At 40.3% G+C, this 17,897-nt stretch overlaps 2 protein-coding genes across 2 annotated transcripts; both read left to right on the top strand.

The window, feature by feature from the left end:
* Positions 1-105: 105 nt before the first annotated feature.
* Prp3 (pre-mRNA processing factor 3) lies at positions 106-3,539 on the top strand. Its single transcript, XM_043412706.1, has 5 exons — positions 106-564; positions 676-887; positions 1,203-1,989; positions 2,156-2,513; positions 2,994-3,539. Exons 1-5 carry the CDS (start codon positions 417-419, stop codon positions 3,391-3,393), a joined length of 1,905 nt encoding a protein of 634 aa, XP_043268641.1. The 5' UTR covers positions 106-416; the 3' UTR covers positions 3,394-3,539.
* A 2,010-nt stretch (positions 3,540-5,549) lies between these two features.
* Positions 5,550-17,126, top strand: LOC122406609 (peroxidase-like). Its single transcript, XM_043412148.1, has 9 exons — positions 5,550-5,621; positions 5,717-5,920; positions 11,793-12,573; positions 13,884-14,308; positions 14,665-14,912; positions 15,112-15,361; positions 15,473-15,591; positions 16,508-16,667; positions 16,747-17,126. The coding sequence occupies exons 2-9, from the start codon at positions 5,901-5,903 to the stop codon at positions 16,844-16,846; spliced, it is 2,103 nt and encodes a 700-aa protein (XP_043268083.1). The 5' UTR covers positions 5,550-5,621; positions 5,717-5,900; the 3' UTR covers positions 16,847-17,126.
* The last annotated feature ends 771 nt before the right edge of the window (positions 17,127-17,897 follow it).

Genomic DNA, 17,897 nt, shown 5'->3' with positions numbered 1-17,897 from the left:
AATCAGTCGGTCTATAGTTATTGGCGGTACGGGAAATGAGTTTGTGATCGAGCTTTGCTGGAAATCTGTTCGATAGCGTTACGGTTATATTCTCATCGTTACACATTTTAAATTCCCATCAGACATCAGATATGCAAACGTTCCGGCGCGTTGTGTCGTGTAAAAATGAAGTGATGAATAGTTATAGTATTTAAAAGTCATAAACTTGTACATAATGTGAAGATTCGTTAAACTCGCAAGGAAATAAATAAAATACAGTTCTTTCTGTATTGAGCTGAGTGTAGATCGTTCTGGAGTATTTATAACCTCACATTGTAGGTTATGTCGTGAATCAGAAAACTCATTTAGAATTTGCACAAATGAATTGAACGCTAGTTATTTTTCATCTAAAGAGCGTGCAAAAAGACAGTGTCAAAATGTCGTATTTAACTAGAAAAGAAATAGACGAGATGAAGCCTCAGATTGAAAAAGCTGTGAATAAGTTTTTGGGTTTTGGTGAACCAGCCATTGTTACTGCTGCTGTCAATTGCATTACATCGGGTTACGACAAGCGTAAAACAGCGGGTATATATATAAAAAAAACTAAATCCTAAAATCTTATTACTTTTATCAAATTTACCAATAACTGGGTTGTTTTGAATCTACGTCAATGTGTAAAATCTAACTGTTCCACAGATAAACTTTCGGCACTTTTGGAGGACAAGAAAGCTACAAAATTAACAGAAAAAATTTTCACGATTTACGATGATACCAAAGCAGCCCAAAAAAGCAAAAAACGCATCCATGCGGATGAAAAAGAAAAGGATAAAGATGCAAAGAAGCCAAAACTTCGAGAGGACGAGCTTAAAAATGACACCAACATCGAAACCCAATTATCTCCTGATAAGGTAAGCATATCGCTTTATTTTCATGTTAGAATCGAGTAAAGTTCCATCAAAACTAATGCTTAGAGTATGCGATCATTTACCATTTTTCAATAATTGTGAATCAACTCTTATTAATAATGTGAATTTTACAACATAATTTTTTTCATACATTTTATGATATTCTATTAATTAGTCAAATTATTTATCGAAATATTTATTGAAGTGAATATAAGATTTGACAGATTGAATACTCACCAATAAAGTACAATGAACATAAATTGATAATTTGTCTAAAGCGTGAATATTTTAAATCAAATTAACACCATTTTTATGCAGATAAAACAAATGATGGCAAACGCACAGAGAGAAATAGAGGAAAGAAAGCGAGCTCTGAAAGCGATAAAGCAGGAGGATGTGCAATCGATGAGGCCGGTGTTGAAAACTCGGGAAACAACGACTAACGTCGCAAGTATGTACAATCAGGGTTTACTGAGCAAAACGGATTCGGACAAGGCGCGTAAAATAGCTGCTCTCCAGGCACAAATACGGAACAAGCTGAGTTCGGGAGTATTGAACAACGTGAGCGTGCCGGACAAACCAACGCCGTTGATTCTCGATGAGGCTGGACGAACCGTTGACATCACGGGCAAAGAAGTCCAGTTGACTCAAGTAGTCCCGACCCTTAAAGCGAATATAAGAGCGAAAAAGCGAGAGGAATTTAAGGCGCAATTGCAAGAATCAAAAGGTCCAGAGGAAATTCAAGATACTCATTTCTTCGATACGCGAATCGGCGTTAAATCCGCTATTCGTGGCAAACGTGCTCTAAAGTTTCACGAGCCTGGAAAATTTCAACAAATCGCTGAACGTATTCGGATGAAAGCCCAATTGGAAAAATTGCAAAACGAGATTAGCCAAATCGCCAGGAAAACTGGTATCAGTTCTGCAACCAAATTGGCCCTCATTGCACCCAAAACCGAGGCCCAGAGCGAAGATGTACCCAATGTTGAATGGTGGGACTCCGTCATTCTCAACGGATCTTATCCCACTGATGATGAATCCTCTAGCGTTAAAGCTACTGCCATTACCAATCTCGTCGAGCATCCAACCCAGATGAGACCACCCAGTAAGTTTTCTCTCAGTTTTTATCGTTCGCTTTTGTTGAACGAATTTTAGCAGAAACCATTTTATATAAATACAGTAAATTGCGATGAATTTATCACAAAAAAATACAAATATTTTTCGTACCTGTGATTTCCCAACATTCATGTCTTCCTGATGCTTTTTTTTAGCGGATCCTTTGAAGCCTATTTACATGCCGGTGTTCTTAACGAAGAAAGAACGAAAAAAATTGCGTCGTCAAAATCGTCGGGAAGCGTGGAAAGAAGAACAGGAAAAAATACGTTTAGGTCTCGAAGCGCCGCCGGAACCGAAATTGCGTATATCGAATTTGATGCGGGTTCTCGGGACCGAGGCCGTTCAGGATCCAACGAAAATTGAGGCTCACGTTAGACAACAAATGGCCAAAAGGCTGAAGGCTCATGAGGACGCGAACGCGGCCAGACGGCTCACGGCTGATCAAAGACGAGAGAAAAAAGCCAGAAAACTCAAAGAAGACACCTCGCTCGGAGTTCACGTGGCTGTTTACAGGTTTGTTTCGTTAAAAACCAAAAAGTAATACGAACAGTACAACATTGATAGTTTTCAGTTCACGTACAACGGTTTTTTTAACAAAACCATTTGTATAGTAACTATGATTCCAAATGGACCCTCTAATCTTAAGATGAAACAATTTTTACATTTAAAAATTAACAAAAAAAAATATCAATCTTGCATCAGGTCGAATATTTTAAAGTCGTTTTTCCAAGAAACAGCAAAGTTTCGAATGGTTAAGGCGAAATTTTGATAAACATCTGGTCCCTTGTTTGACTCACGGAAAAATTGACATTTGGAAGCAAGAAAAATCATCGTTTTGGGAAAAAATATATTTCAAGGTTTCATGAGATGAATAAACAAAAATATTCAATGAAACGTCAAAAATAAAAAAGGATAATAGCTCAATATCCCCTCGTATAAAATTGAAAGAATTTTCTCAAATAAATCACTGAATGACCATTGAAAATGTTACAGAATACGAGATTTGATAAACAACGCATCGAAAAAATTCAAAGTGGAGACGAACGCGAAGCAGCTTTACTTGACGGGCTGCGTGATGCTTTTTCGTGACTGCAACGTGGTCGTGGTCGAGGGTGGGGCAAAACAATTGAGCAAATATCAGCGTCTGATGTTGCATCGTATTAAGTGGGAAGAGGACATAGTAAAGGACAATGATGGTAACGACGTGCCAAACAAATGTGTCCTCGTTTGGCAGGGCACAAGTAAACAGCGTAATTTTGGTGAGATGAAATTCAAGGTTTGCCCAATTGAAAAAATGGCTCGTGAACACTTCAAGAAACACCAGGTCGAGCATTATTGGGATCTCGCTTACAGCGGAGCGGTTCTCGATAACACGGACGATGTGCGCTCCTAGAACTTTCGTAAACCATTTTTTTTCCTTTTTTTCCAACGCGCTGAGCGTGAATTCAATCTTAGGCATTAAATACATCCGAGAGTATACAAGTGGTGCGTTTTACGAATGAGAATCGATTCAATAAAAATCAATGGGATTGCAGTTTATCCGATCTTCTTTTTATACGTTTTTTTTTTCTTTTTCTCTATCGCTTACTCTAAATTTCATCCACTTCCATCTCTCCGTTGATATAATCCGAAATTGTATGAAAAACTAATTGAATGCGATTAAAAAACAAAACGATATTTACAGTATTCGGCAGTTTCAACTTTATTTCATGAAATTTCCAAATTTTTTCGAGTCTCTTTCGCAAACAAACATTTTTTTACCACCGAATAATTTTCATTCTTTTAACGAAAGAATCGGCAATTTTCCAACGAATACCTCAAAGAAAAATATTCATTTTGCGAAAAAATTCTTCATCACGAAATTGCAATACGTTCCTCTCCCATTCGTTCAAAAATTCTGTCACTTTTTAATTCAAGGAATAACGGGCTCGACGAAGAACTGAATAAATCACCAATATAAATAAAAAGTAACAGGAAAACGAAGATTACAGAAGAGGATAAGTGTGAAAATAAGACGTCTTACTGCACTCATGTTTAACGGCACATATCCCGTCCGTCAATTTGCACAACGACATCGATCGAGAGACAAAACGATAAGGATCTCGGCGATGGAATATCTCTGGGTTATTAGCGAAACGATCGATTGATTTACCGCCTTCAGGATGACTTCATAATCCCAGAGGAAAATAAGAGGAAATGAATATACGGTATTAAAAAATTTCGCAAAATCGAACATAATTCTTCCCCTCAAACGAAATATTTGAACGTTCGAATCGAGAGGTTTTTCGACAAAAAAACATAATTAATAATAAAAAGAATTATTTTTATATTCAACATTACAAAAAAAAAATTAATTTCTACGAATTTTTAACGCTACTGAGGATTCACTAATTGACACTTTTTATTCGAATGAAATTTCGAGCAGGTTCGTATATGCATATGCACGCCGCGATCTTTTGACTCGACGATATAACGCGAGTGAAAAAGGACGTAAAGGGGATCGCGCAGTCACGAGGTGTCTCGTGACTACAATCCCACCTGTAAATATATAAGTTCGAAACGAGGCGCGGCAAAAATGTTCATCCGTAACACAAACAGCTCCAATAAGGATTGAATATTCAATCGATAAACGGTACATTTTAATAGCCGCATTCAAAGGAGCATGATAAATCCTAAGATTGGATCATTTTAAATTAAGATCTGGAGATCAGTTGAGGGAATTGTACGGAGCGAACATGTGAACGTTGATTTGACGATTATTTTGTCGCGGTGATGGATCCTGGAATGAACCAAAGCAAGAAACGTTTGCAGAGTTGAATTTTCGAAAAAAAAATGTACTCGTTCGACTCCAGCAAACGGATGAATCGACGACGAAGGATCGTGACACAAAAATTGAGCAACCCCCAAGTGTTTTATCCACGTGAATTTCAAGGCTGTACGTAAAAATAGGAAATCCATCACGATCATTTTTCTCCGAGGCTTCCTCACCGTTTGAATAATTCAGAGGTACAAAAAAACGTCTTGAATAATTTCTCACTAATTACTCCTCAGTTGCACAATTTCAATTAGTTTTATATTTCTTATTCGTGCCATTTGTTACGAAATAATCTTCGATGTTGAAGGTAACAAAAAGAATTATCCGGAATGATGACTTTATTGGTATACAATTAAGAATGCTGGCAAGAGTCCATTATTTTTTCATGGATCTTTTTACCCACCTGTTAATTAAAATAAGAGTCACCGGTGATAAAAAAGAAACAAACGAACTCACGAAGATGAAAGGGAGTGGAAAAAAATTCTTCGAGTTCAACGAATAAATCGATCTTAATTATCCCCTCAAATTGGCTCCTTTTTACTGCTTTTTTTACACCTATTCGTGGCGATTGTATCGAATCGTGTGTATACTTTCGTTACGGCGTAAGTGCCAGGCAGATTACGATCCCGCTTCTTTGGGCCCCTCCACTCTCATGCCTAATGTGAATATACGTCTTGCTCGAATCCCCATAAGAGTCTCATCGATCGTACTTTCGTTCTTACACTGGCCTCTTAGTTGAGGTTCGACTTCGCTACGTTACGCCACACGATTGCAAATTCTCCGAGAGTCACGTGACTCCGTGCCCGGTAAAATTCTCAAATACGTTTTTTTCGCGCATCCAAAAAAGTTTTTTCAAACTTTTTCGTCTTTCGCAATTTTCATCTCTTTTTTTTCATTCTAGTGCAACAGTGAACGATTCTCGATGAACTTGTTTCTCGAGTGATTCTCTGCTTCACGAGCCATTTTTTTCGGACCGTTCATTCGTTTATAATCGTATGACAGTCGCGCGATCTTGATCGCGCTGGTCTCTTCGTCTATCTTTGTCGCCGACGGCGATCCCCACCGGGGCCACGTTCACAGCAGCGATGTTTTTTTTTACCGTCAGGTAAGACGACATTTTTTACTTTAAATCCTCACACAAAAATCCTGAAATTATTCAACTTTCGTGGAATTTTTTTCTTCTTTGCGAGTTTTGTTTTCTTTTGTTGATACCCGACGATGCCGAACGGAGTTCGATGATCGTCAGCACTCTTTGAAACTACGCCGTAACATCGTTCAAATTGTTCGTTTTTTTATTTCATTTCTCATCCAAGCCGAGGAGTCATCCGAATAAAATTCTTTCCCCGTTGATTTATTCAACAATCTCGAATGTTTATTTTCATCGCTCGCCCGTTCGCGGTAGCGCGAAAAAAGTGGTTGTCGGGTCAAAAAATTGGAATACTCCACAGCCCGAAGTAGATGGAATTCACAAATGACAGTTGATAAACAGACTGAAAAGAAGCCACTGAGAATTGACATTATCGATGAAATTCGGCTCAGAATTGCACCGAATTTCCTCCAAACTTCACCCCCTTAAAAATCGGAAGGAGACAAAAAAGTTGAAGGCAAAAAATTGAAATAAAAATTTGTTTACGACTTTTGAACGGCGATGGAAATTTCTTTCAACAAGGAGACTGAAAAAGTCGAGCTCGCGCGCTCCCTCGTTACCTCATCCGTCACAGACCGTGACAGATGGATAAAAAAAGGCGAAAAATCATTGTCCGTATGGCGCGTGACACACTTTAAACTATGCAGAGATTGCACGCACATTTGATTCGTTTTTTATGTATAATTTCTTTGGCGATTAGCATCTAAAGAATGAGAAGTGCAATTCGAAAGACGAAGGAGAAGAAAGGCGGTTCGAAGAAAGAGAGCGGGGCAGGGAGCGAGGGAATTGTTATGTGCCCAAGTTACCGTATCTGGAATAGTGTTCGGGTACAATATCTCACTTGTACCATGCGTAATTCAACCGAGCGTGTACGATTCCGACAAATGGTATTCGTGTCTGCGTGTACGAACCTTATAAAAATACCGCCCACATCGGTTTTTATCGACGTCCTTACAGCTCCGATCATAATGAGTCAAGCTTTAACGATTTTCGAAACTGTTCGCGTCATCGTTGCCTCTTGTTTTTCTTCGTCTCCTCATTTTCCTCATCTCTAATCTCAAATTGATCGCGCGTCAACGCGTGATTTTACTTTCGCAATGCAGGCGGCAGCAAGGTTATTGGGATTTTCGGATCTTTTTTACCCCACACAATTCCGTGATGAAATTTCCTCAATTCATAAATAACTTTTGGCATTCGTAAAACCCCAAAAGCCTTTTTGCCCCCCAATTCACTCACGACCGACTCAAGTGCACGCACCGATCGAGTTTCCACAACGACCATGCATGGAGCTTCGTTATTACGAGCTTCGCTTTTTCCGAGCCCCAATCATGCTCTTTCGTAAGAAGCAATTTTTATTTCGATCCTTCGTTAATTACGGTAGGAAGAAGTCTGACGCGGAGGAAAGAAAAAACAAGGCGTGGAACGGTATCTGGGTCTATGGTACGAACTTTAGCGTGGGATCGTGGAACCGGTTGCGTAAGGAAGTCACGAGGGAACCAGGAAGGATTCGTTAAATGTCAACTCCGCTCTCGGAGAGATCCCTCTCCGCGCATTCATTTATATATACAGAAGAATTATATTTCTATACGGGATATATTCCACGAGTGTGATCGTGAGGTATTGAGCAGGTCAAAGCCCGTGCAGTGCGAAGAATGAATGGGATCGAAGGAGTAAAAATCGCTTGGCGCCATTTGCGTTACTGTTCGATATACGAGAAATCGAATTCACGGCGGGGATACAATGCGACCAGTTTGTGCCAGGGATCGCGAGTCTTTCTAAATGTCATTCGGAACGAGACCAGCTTCGATGGGTTTAAGAACATTTCTTCAAATGGAATCGACCTTGCAACCCTTTCAACGAGCATTTCCAGATTTTCCATATACATTCGGAACGACTCCTTTCTTTTTCATATTTTGAGCACGTTTGAGAGAGCGTGTAATGAGCGAGTGGGAAAGCAGCTTTGAATTAGTTGAGCTAGCCACGCAGAGGGAGAGTCTAATTTAGGAAAAGAAACGAGTTTAAACAAAATTCAAGAGGGGGACGAAATGTCTGTTCGACGGACTCACGTGTTTTTTATTTATCCCTCGAACATCTGACAGATGATCTCAATAACTAAAAACTTCAATGTATTTTACAAAATGTCAAAGAGCCGAGGCAACCGAAGGTGATGACTGAAAAAAAGTCTTGACAGCAGACTTTTTTATATTTTATTCGTAAATTTATTCAAATATTTTTGATCGTTCGCATTTGAGGAGTCCATGCACGAGTGTTTAGGTCGGAAAAATCGTTCGTTTTTATTATTTCTTTGTAAGAATATTTACGCGTGTTTACAGCAGCGACTCGAAGTTATAAAATTCAGGGAATGGCCCAATCTCGAGGCCAGTCGTGCAGGGTCAGCAGCTTCTGTCGTTTGAAAACTCTTTATTCAAGTTACCCCGAGTGAAAACACTGCTGCTGTTCTCGACAGAGTTTTATTCGAACTGAATTCGGTTAGTCTAATTCCAAGCTGTCACTCTCTGAAAAGGGTTAATCTCCTTCGGCGAACTGATGGTCCCAGCTAATCTGCATTTTCGGAAGGTTTCAACTAAATTTACCGAGCGATCGGTCGAAAAATAGACGATGACATAACGGAGTGTGGACTTTTGGGGACGATTTCGTTAGGAGAGCTCAAAACATTGCTCGTCTCTCGAGCACTTGATGTTCGGGGCTCCATTTTTTCGTATGAAAATTAGAGGAAATAATTGAGGTCGAATTCGATCGCTTGAGCGACTATTGTGCAATAATTTTAGAGCACGCCACGATCATTTGGGGTCTTGACCAATGTATGGGGCAAATCGCTGTCAGAATGAATAATTATAAAAGGTTTTCGGGCGATTAGAGTCGATTGGATAATGAAAAAGTGAAATATCATGCATAAATCGCGGTTGATTCTTGCAAGTAAAAACTTTAGTGTTGACAGCCAAAAGGGCGGATGTGAGGAAACGTGAGGCGTGGAATCGTGCGACTCGGGCAATTTATATCGCCGGGATTAAATATTGAACGAGGATTCCTTCTCGCCTTATTTGGCGAGCTCCGAAAATTCGTAATCGATTGGCCAATCTTTTCTTTTCACTCAAGTTCATTCAACGCGCTCGAGGATGTTGTTACGAGTGCGAAGGAGTCTGTAAAGGCGTCGTTTTATTATGGTCGCAGAGATTTCAGCGTGACCCGAGGTCAAATTGGCAACTGGCAGATTTCTTTTTCATTTTTAATCTTCTATTGTGTGTTGAGCAGTTTCAAAAATCTCAACGCAGCCACAATAAATGTCAATCACGAACGATTTCGCGCGCAGCATAAACTCGGGCTTTCGAAAGCTGGTCGCGACAGAGGAACGAACTTAAGACCTCCGTAAATAACGTTCTTTGTCGCACTCGTTTTTTCTTCTCTCAAAATCGATCGACGAATTCAACGCGGCGAGAAGACCGCGCGAAGTGAGAGGTCGAAAGAAATTTTTCTACGAGCAAGTTTGCCTCGATGGAATCACAAACTGATGATTTTTTCCCATTTTCTCCGCAACTTTGCTCGTATAACGGCCCTGAAAAGCGATCCTCCCGGTGGCAAAATCGACGAAGTAACGTCAAAAAGGACGGCGTAAGATTCGCTGAATAAATTAACGAGGTCGCAATAATTATTATTCGTTCGGTGACATTTATTTAACGATTCTCTCCTCACATTAAATGTGACGAAACTCTCGTTTGAGAAAAGAAAGGAAACGGATCTTGGGACTCGTGATCGAGAATGTCTCCCCGCGTGCTGCTGTTTGTTTATTTATTATCATGATTATTCATACTGGAGCAACAACCCTCGGAAGGTTTGAGAGATTTGTTCAGCGAGTGTGTACAGTGCAAAATGCAAATGTCCTCGTGTTTGAAAGCAGCCGGAGGAAAATGGTGATGCAACGCGTGTGCGAAGTGCGAAAAGTGGAAGGAACAGAAATCGTGCCAGCTATTGACGCGTCTAATTATGAGGACGTTAATTTTTTTCAGACTTTCCATCACTTCGAGCTCTCACAAAAAAAAAAAAAGAAAAAAAAAAACACGTGAGAAAAGAGCATTAATCGTAACTGGGAACGAAAAACTTTGCCTGAGGCTGATCTCCAAGATTTACGAACGATTCTCTTGCGCGAGAGAATTTCAATAGCAACGTCCTAATTGAATATTCCGTATGATAATGAAACGCATTCACCCGAGGATTGCGATGCTCGTATCCATGACGTTTTCGAGATCCCAAAATCACGTGCTGCACTCTCTCCGTTTTTTAATAACATTTATTCAGTTTCGATCTCCCCCCAGGCACATTCGATCGCGTATCCGAAACCGTGACTCGTGCCGAGAATTTCTTGTTTGATTTTTTTTCGCCAACGCGCAGCGGCGATTTATCGGCGTTTTAGGTCCCATTTTTCTGCTCGAAGAAAATTTTCTTGGTTGTAAGAGACTGCCGGTTCGAAAGCTCCCATGCGAGCTCGTTTTCGTGTAAGTGGAGAATCGTTTGATTGATTGATTCGAGTTTATTAGGCCTCGGGAACCCATAACAGGTGTGATAACAATATTTTTAAAAATAACGAGGTACAACATTATGCTAATGAAGATGACGAAATTAACAAGTAAAAAGTAAAAATACGAGAATATAGAAGCAATTGATACGAAGTAAAACAAAATGAAAATGGAATTTAGACAAAAGTAACTGTGAGGAAGAAAATAATATGAAGTGATGATGACAATGTAGAAAATATAAAACTGCAATAAACATAAATAGCAATAGAACTAATGATAGAAATAATAAAACTAATAATAAAAAATACCCAGTAAAATTATAAGTAACACAGTGAAGCACGAAAGAGACAAGGATACACTGAAAAAAAAATCGTTGTAAAAACTAAATGTCTTTATTGATATTTTTGTTGCTTGATCTAACATCTGCTTGCGACAATTTATCTGAATTACTCAATTTTTGTCTATGCGAATTAACTAAACGAGTGAAACCAAATCTTTTGTTCGAAGAACTCGAAACATTTGTTTGTTTCTACTTAATTCACGAACACTTTTATCATATATTTATTTGAATATCAAGTACCGAAGCATCTAAACAGTTTTGTAGAGAATGACAAATATTTTGTATATCGAATCACACTGGTCGGTTCAATACAACCCAAAATTTATTAAAACGTATTATTATATTAGCCAACACGATTTGTGCAGAATAACAAATAATTTTGATAGATTTTTCCTTCGTGTAGCTTAACCAAAGCTCATCGATGACGAACCAAATAAATTGTCCATACAAATGTCAACCTCGAAAGAAAAGTTCAGTACATTTTGTATCATTTTGTTGATTCAGCTGAAGGTTTTCTCATCACAAGACAATCAACGGAGATTCAATATACAATTATTTTCGTTGCAACGAAATATGACGTTAGAGTAACTCAAATACCGTCATATAACCCTCAATTTCGTTAATCCAAATTCCTATTTATTTGAATGATTATCTAAATATTTTGTGAAATTTAATAAATATTTTGTCGTGCCTATGGGACTAAATATTTCCGTTAAATTGAACATTTTTCAAGCGTTTCAACAACCACAAATCTTTTTCTCAGCGTAGCAATCACGATATAAAGAGAGACTTGGGATATAATAAAATTAATAGAGAGTATTAAAACTAGGAAGAAAATATCAGATGAAACGAAATATACACTTTAAGGTAAAAGAACAAGCCATGATCGCGTGAAATGGGAGATGAATAGAAAATTTGACAGGAGGCTGCGATTTGAGTTGTCACGTTTGATTTTCAGTGTTTATTATTTATTGTTGGAATTGGCACAATGTACGACCCTGCCACCGAGGATGCTGCAAGATTTGACCTTGCGGACGAATATCTCGATGGAGAAATATTACAAGACCGAAGAGACGATACGGAAGTCTCAAACTCACTTGAGCCAAGATTCGCCGTCGTGGTATTTGGGCGCGTCTCACGAGATGAACGAGGGCGCGAAGAATCTATCGCGACGTGCCCTGCAAAGCGAAACAATGGCGATGATAATCGTGGAAGCTTTGAACATGTCGTCGAAAGACGTTGTCTGGCTTCTACCCTCGGTCGGGACCTTCGTCTGTTCCGGAGACACGGCGATCGCATACGCGAGGAACAGCGCCGAGTGCAAACGCGAAACTCAGCGGTATAGAACTCACTCTGGAAAATGCAACAATTATCTCCACCCAACGTGGGGCGGAGCTCTCGAAGCCTACGCCAGATTCTTACCGCCCGAATATCAGGACGGCGTTTCCCTGCCCCGAACAAAGCTCCCGAGCGCCCGTGACGTTTCGACCAAAATTCACGCCGGCGGCCCCGATTTCAAACACCCTCATCTCATGGCCCTCACCCCACTCTTCGGACAATTCCTTGCCAACGATTTCGCGCATACTCCCAGGATGGAACTCACCGGCGGTATCAGACTCAAGTGCTGCGACGTCGATTATGAAAATTTTCATCCCGAATGCTTCCCTATCAGAGCTGAAAATCGCGTCGGGTGCATGGAGTACGCGAGATCCGCGCCACATCCGGGCAACAGCCTTCAGGTGAGCCTCGCCTTCCACTTTGTCCGATCCTGACACTTTTCTATCCGCCATTTTTTCTCATATTGAAAAACAAAATCGTGCACGCAATTTTCACAACTAAACTTAAGGAAGTTGAGACATTTGAATGAAAATTATGTCATCGCTGCATATCTTACAAAGTGAAGTGTAAAAAAAATCAGTTAAATTTTCAGAAAGTTTAGGAGCGTCGTTGCTGAGAAAAATCAATAATAATTTGGGCCAAATAACATGTAACCTTATGGAAGTCAAGACACATTCAGTGATATATTCTGTTAAAAATTATGCTAAAAATAAGACATTTTTTGGACAACGTGAACAAGGCTTCCTGAATAATGTCAATTTTAATCTGTTTCCCGTGCAGTTTTTTTGACGCTAGGATCGTCACCGTCCTTGTGTTTTCGACTGAGCTTTCACCAGTTTTTCGTCTTTTTTTTCCCAACTCTTCTTTAAAGAGTACGCAACATTGCCAAACTGTAAACTGGCCTAACTTTTGAAAGGTACAGGTCATAACTTTTGGGTAAAAAAAATGTCTGTACGGCCTCAACTTCCTTAAGAGTGTCTCCGGAAACAGAAAAAACAGAAAACAGAACGTACCGCAGAAAGGATTTTTCCGAAAATATGCTCCTTGGGTCCTGCTTTAGAAAGTCCAAAAAATTTATTGTTTTCGGCAACGTTTTTAGGGTGGATAGAAATAACTCAGCACAGCGAACTTTTAGGTATAGTTTCAAGGATACTTCAAAAGTCCAAAAACATTTTTTTCGTCTGAGAAATATTAATTCGTACATGGTTTATGCGCGAAGTCTGATTTTAAAAAGTTCCCAGCTGTGTACAATGCGGAGATCGTAATTATTGTCTGGAACGAAAATTCCGAATTTTTTTCCATTTTCACAAATTTCCCTTCCATACGAACCTATAAAAGCCGGAAAAATCGTGAAATTTTATATTTTTTAGCGAGTTGTATAAAAAACGCTTCTAAAGAAGAAAAATATCACTTCAACGTGATGTACGCAGTTGAGAAATTTCGACAATCAGACTTTGCGCATAAGCCACGTACAAACGAGTATTTTTCACATTAAAAAAATCGATTGAGTTATTTCCGTCCATTCTAAAAACATTCCCGAAAAGAATCGATTTTTTCGACTTTCTAAAGCAGGACCCTCCTCAAACTGAGGTACTCGGTGGGTCGTTTTTGGCACTTGGTACCGGAATTGAGTCGAAATAATAGTTGCTTCATCGACTGGAACAGCGAAGTGAAGCAATAATATAAATTTCGCTCGAATTGCCCTGTGAAGGGATGTTTAGGTCCAAGACAGCAAATAAATCAAGCGTCTTCGTACCTCGATTTATCGACGATATACGGAAACTCGGAGGAAACTGCTCGAGCACTGCGTTTAGGAAGCGGAGGTCGTTTGAACACTCAGCAAAAAAACCTGCCGATGCCAGCGACCGATAGCGGAAGCTGTCGATCCGAGAGCAAATCTCTTCCGTGCTTCTTCAGCGGTGATCCCCGAATCAATGAGAATCCCGGCCTCGCTCTTATGCACGTGCTCTTTCTCCGGGAACACAACAGAGTCGCCGATCAACTCGCTTTGCTCAATCCAACGTGGGAGGACGAGAAACTTTATCAGGAAGCGCGACGCGTCGTCATTGCTGAAATGCAACACATTACTTACAACGAATTCCTCCCGGTTATTCTCGGCGAAGGGAATCTCGATAGGTAAAGTATTGTCGGATCGTAGGATCACTCGAATTACGTAGAAAATTCTTTCCTCGATTGCACACAACTTCGAACTGGCATGAGGTTTTGAAGAATTTTATTTTTCAATTTTCCGGACCGTCGATTCAATTATTTTTACCTTTCTCGACGATCGGAAACCGATTTTTTATTTAAATTTCCGAAGGCAAAACTACTTTTGACAGTTCATTTGGAGTTTAATGAAAAAAAATAGCTCGCATTTTGTGATAATTTGCTAAGAATTTCTGGATCGATGATTAATTAATTATAAAAGCACTCCCAAGAAAGTGACTTTTCAATGAGACATCTTTGACAAAGGTAATCAAATATTTTTCAAGGTTCGATCTCCGCTTGACGAGCCAGGGCTACTTCCGAGGTTACGATTCGAAAATCGACGCGACGATATCGAACGCAGCAGGCTCGGCAGGTTTATTTTTCGTTGCTGCACTCACCCCGAAGACTCTCGACCTCGTTGACCCTCGGTCAGAGGTCAAGTCCGGAGAGAGATCCCTTCTCTCAGCATTTTATGCTCCCCAGGAGCTTTACGAGGCTGGAGCCATCGATCGACTGATCGCCGGCGCCACAGGTCAGCGCCGTTTTTCTTGCCCCACTGTAGAATTCTCTTAGTAAAAAGTATCTCGAAAAAAATGCGAATGTCGGGACGTTGAGAGCGAAATAATCGATCGAAGTTAAATCGAGTAGTAAACCGACGTGACGGACCGTAAATTATGATCGAGAACGAGCCATAAAGCAGAGAAAGTTAACGAATGAATAATCCAATGCAGCTGGACACTCGAGAAAACCATTGCCGCCAGGACTGAATGAAATATTGCTAGAAAGATACTTCCACGATGGGAAAACTCGCGACATAGCGGTCGATTACGCGGCTCAAGCGATTCAGCAAGGAAGAGACCACGGTCTCGCGCCTTACGTGAGGTGGAGAGCTTTCTGTGAGCTTCCGGAAGTCACCGGTTTCCGGGATCTCGAGGGCAGCATGACTAAGGAAACTATCGAGAGGCTACAAAAAGTTTACAAGTACGTTTTCTCCTCGCACTCGTTCGTCGTTTAATTATCTCAATTTTACACTCTCCGGTTAAGTGATCGATAATCGCAGTGCGATCCAACGATTTATTCCATCTGCCGCAGGAATGTCGAGGACATCGATCTCGTGAGCGGCGCTCTCTCGGAAATACCGGCCGAAGGATCGGTCGTGGGTGCAACCTTCCTGTGCCTTTTGGGACGAACCTTCAGAAATGCGAGGCTCGGTGAGACTGAATTTCATTTCTTTCATAAAAATTCTATCATTTTCGACCCCTTGCCGTACAAAACTTCGTCTGGCCGCGAATATCCCAAAAATCCGGCAATTCCAAGTTGCTCAAAGATTTCGTTCGATCGGCCCTATATTTCGCCCGCTTTTTCAAATTTCTTTCCACCCGCGCTACAGTTCCAGTTCAGTAGATTACGATCCCAAAATTTGCGAGCACGTCGATTAGCAAACTTTGAAAATTCAAGCGAAGTTATTGAAGCTTTATCAAAACGCTGCTGTCGACCAGGTTGAATGAGAATTTGCTCCACGAGTTATTTCTCATTTTGCGAAATGCGATCGGAGCTTCCTCAAGGTTTTCAGCCAGACCCTCCTCGTTTTTCACAATAAACTCTCCAAGTCGAAAAGTATACTTGATTCTCGTCGCTCTGAGTTTCACTATAAGGATGAGGGTGGATCACGAAATCGAAGAGTGAGAATTTTATAAAATTTGGTGATAACGTTCTTTGGCATCGAGTATACAAATACAATTTTTTTCAAATTTCTTTACCACATGGTTATCGAACAATCGAGCGTTAAACCGAACTTCTTATGCGCGAGATGTTTAATTAACCGCATACATCCAAACTCTATGCTCATACGCGTGAACTTTAGTGTTCGCGATTACTCGAGAGCTGTGTGGTAGAAAAATCTAAAAAAATTCATATTCTCTTATATGTCTTTAAAGATTTACCAAATTTTATGAAATTCTCATAATTTTCAAATTCCTAATATTTTTAACACGGTTCGCCATGCCAACATTGCATCCTCGCGATCCGCCCTCCTCAAGAATCCCACGAGTTTGGAAGCGTTGGAAGAGGCTGGCGATAAGCTGTGGAGTTGAAGGAGAATTTTTCGAAAGCATTGATTTTGTCCAGGCGACAGATACTGGTACGAGAATGCTAATTCCCCGGGGTCTTTCACGGCTGAGCAATTGGAGGAAATTCGAAAGAGCACGATGGCCAAAGTACTGTGTGACAACGGTGACAGCCTGAGAAGTATGCAGCCGAGAGCGTTTATTCTGAAGGATCCTTTCCTGTGAGTCGCGTGGACATAATTTCTCTGAATTTCGAGAGCTGCTTAAACCTGACTTGGCAAGTGAACGCTTTTATTTCAGAAACGAATTGAGCGAGTGTGCGACGTACTTGAACGGGGCAATGGATCTGACACTGTGGAAGGAAAGGACAAACGGATCCCAAGTAAATAGTTTCGGTTGAAGTCTGAGCTGCGTGATTCTTTCTTTTTCCCTGCCCATTTTTATCTCGACTCGTCGTTCGTTATTCTTCGTCGTTTATAGTGTCGTCATGTGTCTGCTGGTGCTCGTCAAGAGCATTAACGTCAGTCAAGGTCCGCGCGCGTCACCAAGATTATCGGCATTTGTTAACATTTTTTTTTTCTAGGATATTTCCAATGTACATACATCGACTTAAGAATCATTGTAAACGCTTGAGAGAGACAGTGCGATTTTTAGTTTAATAAACAAATGCCTAAGTCCTCGTTGTCGAATCGAGAGACACGATGCTTCGTTTCCCACATTTTATCCCAAAAAACAAGGCAGTGCTGCGAGAGTTGTCCAAGAGACCTTGCCGGTGGGACCGAGAATAAGTTTTCCTGCGAGCAGATCGAGGACTGGAGCCAACAAAGTGCAAACCTTTTACTATTGAGCCAGTTTTATTTTTGGGTCTGAAAAGTTTACGATTGTTCACTGCGATACGAATCGCTTGGTTTATTTTTACAAAAAATATAAAAAACATTTTCTTTTTAGTGAAATCAATACTGCTTCGTCCATCCCCGGGAGTGAGAGCACGATCATTAATCAATCGGCTATATACCCTATCTTGCGTTATTCTTAAGAACGATCTCAAATCTCATTATGACAAATTAATCAACTCCTCTCTTGGTTCTCACTTGTTATGGAAGTAAGGTAGCATTAGTTATCATAAACCTTCACCTTTATCAACGAGCCACCATGAAAAAGTGTTTATGCCTGTGATTATATAAAAGTACTGTATATATAGGTATTAATCTCTCCCGCAAGTGTTATGTGCCTTGCACCAGGTTCGTTGTAAAGGTCGGAGAAAAATCATCGTGCGATTCATCGAACATTTCGCCTGACACTCGTGATCCTTAAACGTAAAGTGCAAAACAATATTCATCATTTTTTCTTATCCACGCGCCATTGATTGGTCGTGGATGATTTTCAACGGCGTAGAACTCTCGATACCGGAGCGAGTTATTTTTTATGTTCTCGCGAGTTTGGAATTTTTT

This window comes from Venturia canescens, chromosome 2, assembly GCF_019457755.1.
Source record: "Venturia canescens isolate UGA chromosome 2, ASM1945775v1, whole genome shotgun sequence".
NCBI classification, from domain to species: domain Eukaryota; kingdom Metazoa; phylum Arthropoda; class Insecta; order Hymenoptera; family Ichneumonidae; genus Venturia; species Venturia canescens.
The sequence above is the reverse complement of the archived record's forward strand: the minus strand, read 5'-3'. Positions and strand labels throughout refer to the sequence as shown.

What these genes read in the sequence shown, in the direction of transcription:
- Prp3 (XM_043412706.1), top strand. Translation starts at nt 417, where the DNA reads ATGTCGTATTTAACTAGAAAAGAAATAGACGAGATGAAGCCTCAGATT. An exon ending in CGACAAGCGTAAAACAGCGG is followed by an intron (nt 565 to 675) that starts GTATATATATAA and finishes ACTGTTCCACAG; the next exon opens with ATAAACTTTCGGCACTTTTG. An exon ending in GTTCACGTGGCTGTTTACAG is followed by an intron (nt 2,514 to 2,993) that starts GTTTGTTTCGTT and finishes AAAATGTTACAG; the next exon opens with AATACGAGATTTGATAAACA.
- LOC122406609 (XM_043412148.1), top strand. Translation starts at nt 5,901, where the DNA reads ATGTTTTTTTTTACCGTCAG. An exon ending in GGCGAAGGGAATCTCGATAG is followed by an intron (nt 14,309 to 14,664) that starts GTAAAGTATTGT and finishes ATATTTTTCAAG; the next exon opens with GTTCGATCTCCGCTTGACGA. An exon ending in CTTCAGAAATGCGAGGCTCG is followed by an intron (nt 15,592 to 16,507) that starts GTGAGACTGAAT and finishes GATTTTGTCCAG; the next exon opens with GCGACAGATACTGGTACGAG.